At 51.7% G+C, this 3313-nt stretch overlaps 1 protein-coding gene across 1 annotated transcript; it reads right to left on the reverse strand.

The window, feature by feature from the left end:
- Positions 1-443: 443 nt before the first annotated feature.
- LOC103702971 (CBL-interacting protein kinase 6-like) lies at positions 444-2427 on the reverse strand. Its single transcript, XM_008785643.4, has one exon. It carries the CDS (start codon positions 2087-2089, stop codon positions 770-772), a length of 1320 nt encoding a protein of 439 aa, XP_008783865.2. The 5' UTR covers positions 2090-2427; the 3' UTR covers positions 444-769.
- Positions 2428-3313: the final 886 nt, after the last annotated feature.

Raw genomic sequence — 3313 nt, forward strand, 5'->3', positions numbered from 1 at the left:
CAAAAAAACGTGTCAGAACCAGCTCACAGCCCACGGATAAACAAAACAACCGAATTGATACTGCAAATCTTACTTCTCTGCTCCACTGAGATTTCCCCATTTAACCTATGCACTCAATTATCCCACCAAGCTTGTTTTTTTTAATCATGCTATGATTAAGGTGGCTCCCACTGCACAGCTTGAAGGAAAGAACAAATCACCTTTTTTCAGAAGAGGGTATAGAAACCCTGAGGCATCTCGCCAAGTTGATTTAAAAAAAAACATGATTCGGTAAAGAAGAGGACAGAAACGAAGTGTTGGCTGCCGTTCTTTTAGTGGCTAAAGTTAAGATTATTCCAACATATTCAAGCACCAAAATACAGTTCATGATTTCACCTTCCACCAACTCACACTTCGTCCCACCAACCTCTTCTCCATCACAAAATGATGAATTGGCTCTGTTAAAACATGGAAAGTAGAAGCAAATCTTCCTTCAAACACTTCAACTGAAACTTTAAGAATACACCACATGATTCCATATCTCAACTAATTCAACAGAGAGTGAAACAAGCATACACAAAGAAGGAAACACCAAAAGACTGGCCCAAGGCCTTCAACAATCACAAAACCAAATGGACTCATGGATGGAAACAGATGTGAGACAGATTACCTCCTCACTTTTCTCTTGTTCTTATTAATTTGTAGACCCAAGATTAGAACTTTGGAAGGGAAACACCAAGAATTAGAGTTCAGACGACTAGAAGCAGCCATCAATGGCTTCAGATACTCATCAGGCGGCGGCGGTCTGGCTGTCGGAGGACGTCCACATGATGTCCCTGAGGGCAGGCCGCAGCTCGTCGCTGCAGAACCTCCGGTATTCGACAGCGTCACCGCTGTCCTTCCTAACATCCACCACGAGCACCGACGGCGCCACCGCGAAGATGTCCGCGGCCACCGCAAGCCTCCCTTTCCTCCCCCTCTCCGCCCCTTCCAGCCTCACCCCTGCCGCCCCGCTCTTGGTCACCCGAAGCCTACCCGTCGCCCTCGCCGCCACCTCCTCCAGCCTCGCCACCACCCCACTCGCCGGCTCCCTCGTCGCAAACCTCATCCCTTCCTCCCTCCTTTCTCCATCCTCAAACAGTGGCGAGAGGTCGAACCCTTCTGAGAGAGATATCAAATGGAAAGCATTTAGCCGCTCCGGCTCCTCCCCCTCCTTCTTCGCCCACTTTTCCTCCACCACCACCGGAGCCGGCGGCAGCTCTTTCCGAAGCGACGACTTCTTGAACCAGGGCATCTCAACAAGCTTGGCGACCGTAATTCTAGTGTTGGGATTGGGATCGAGCAGCTTGGTGATGACCCGCCGGGCGTCGGACGAGAACCACGGCGGGCACCGGAAATCCCCTCGATAAATCTTTTTGTACATCGCCACAAGATTATCATCCTGGAAAGGCAAGAACCCAGCGAGAAGCACATAGAGAATCACACCGCACGACCAGAGGTCAGCCTTCGCGCCATCATACCCCTTTCTGCCGAACACCTCGGGGGCGACATACGCCGGCGTGCCGCAGGCCGTGTGGAGAAGGCCATCCGGCGGCGCATGATCGGCGAAGGCGCTAAGCCCAAAATCAGCTATCTTGAGATTGCCCTGCTCATCGAGGAGGAGGTTCTCGAGCTTGAGGTCCCGGTGGTAGACGCCGCGGCTGTGGCAGAAGTCGACGGCGGAGATGAGCTGGCGGAAGTAGTGGCGGGCGGCGTCCTCCTTGAGGCGGCCGGAGCGGGCGATGCGGGCGAAGAGCTCGCCGCCGCGGACAAGCTCCATGGCGAAGTAGATCTTGGAGCGGGTGGCCATGACCTCGTGGAGCTCCACGATGTTAGGGTGGGTGACCATCTTCATCACCGATATTTCTCTTTTCACGTGCTCCATCATCCCCGCCCGAATGACCTTCTCCTTCCCGACCACCTTGATCGCGACGGCTTTTCCGGTACGGAGGTTGCGAGCAAGGTAGACCTTCGCGAAGGAGCCGTGGCCGAGGAGGCGGCCGAGCTCGTAGCGGCCGTGCAGGACGGTGCCGCCCGCCGACGAAGCGGTGGGTGGGGACACCTCCTCCATTAGGAAGCCCTCTTCTAGAATTCTCTTCTTAGTTTTTCTCTCGCTCGCTCGCTAGCTTGAAGAATTAGAGAGGAAAGAAAGGGCGAAGGAAGACGAGGGCATGATCAGGGGGTCTAACCGTCCTCGACATGTTTCCGGTGGCACGTCCGGCCGCCGTGCTTCGTCCGCCGCCCGCCGAGCTCAGGCCTTGACTTCCTCCACATGCTGCTGCATTCCCTTGAGATTGAGGGAGCAGATCATAAGAGTAGAAGAGAGGAAAGCAAAATGGGAGATGGAGAGAGATTAATCCAAACTCCAAAAAGAGGAGAAACAGAGTGCGAACACCTGGTTGCCTTATGTCGTTTCCTAGGGCTATATATAGACGGGAGGAGGTTCGATGGTGGATAAAAGTACGAAATTGCCCTCTATTTGCCCACTGAATCGGTGGTACTTATTGTGCATTTGATGAGCCGACATGAGGGGTATACATGTCCGGATTGGGAGAAAAAAAGTTGGCCGTGGGATTGAGATTTGTCGGATGATGGGGATGGGGGAAGAGGGAAGGGACTCGGAGGGCAGCAGATCTTTGTCGTTTCCGAGGAGCCAACTCTGACTGAACAGCCCAACTTGGCGTATGGGATACAACCAGCTGTCGCTCTATCTTCTCGTATGATCGGGCCGTTGCAGGTCTATCGTGAGTAGATCCTGGCCGTCTATTTGATTAGATCTTTGATCCAACGGGGAAGTTGATCTCTTTGATTTTGTAACCATCGGAAATGAGCTGGCAACGGAGCCGCGGATTGGATGACATTCTATATGGCCAACCATTTTGGAGATACTCTTTGGGTGGGTGGAGAGAGGATTATCTGATCCGCTCCAAACCTATTATTTTTCGACTTTTTTGGTTTCATCAATATCTATAATATATGATACATCCGTCTTAGAAAAAAAAAAACAAATGAGCTGGCAGAAAGGTAGGTGAACGCTTTCCATGCTGCTCGAAGCTCTTTCAAGGAAATGGAAGTCTGAAGCTGAGGAGCTGATCTCGTGTTGTGCATGCCAGAATTGTATGTGACCGCCTTGTAGAAGTTGAATGCTAGCTCAGCAATGGGTGGGGGCACCCAATAGAATTGAAAGGTTGAAGAAGATAGGTTGTTGACCAGCCTGGTGATTTAGGCACATTGGTATCCTATTTGCTCCACTACAATATGTGGTCATGTGGCTCTTCAACTCTTTGATACTCTT

This window comes from Phoenix dactylifera, chromosome 1 (genome assembly GCF_009389715.1).
Source record: "Phoenix dactylifera cultivar Barhee BC4 chromosome 1, palm_55x_up_171113_PBpolish2nd_filt_p, whole genome shotgun sequence".
In the NCBI taxonomy this organism is placed as follows: Eukaryota; Viridiplantae; Streptophyta; class Magnoliopsida; order Arecales; family Arecaceae; genus Phoenix; species Phoenix dactylifera.

Coding starts and splice junctions, on each gene's coding strand:
- LOC103702971 (XM_008785643.4), bottom strand. CDS start 2,089: ATGGAGGAGGTGTCCCCACCCACCGCTTCGTCGGCGGGCGGCACCGTC.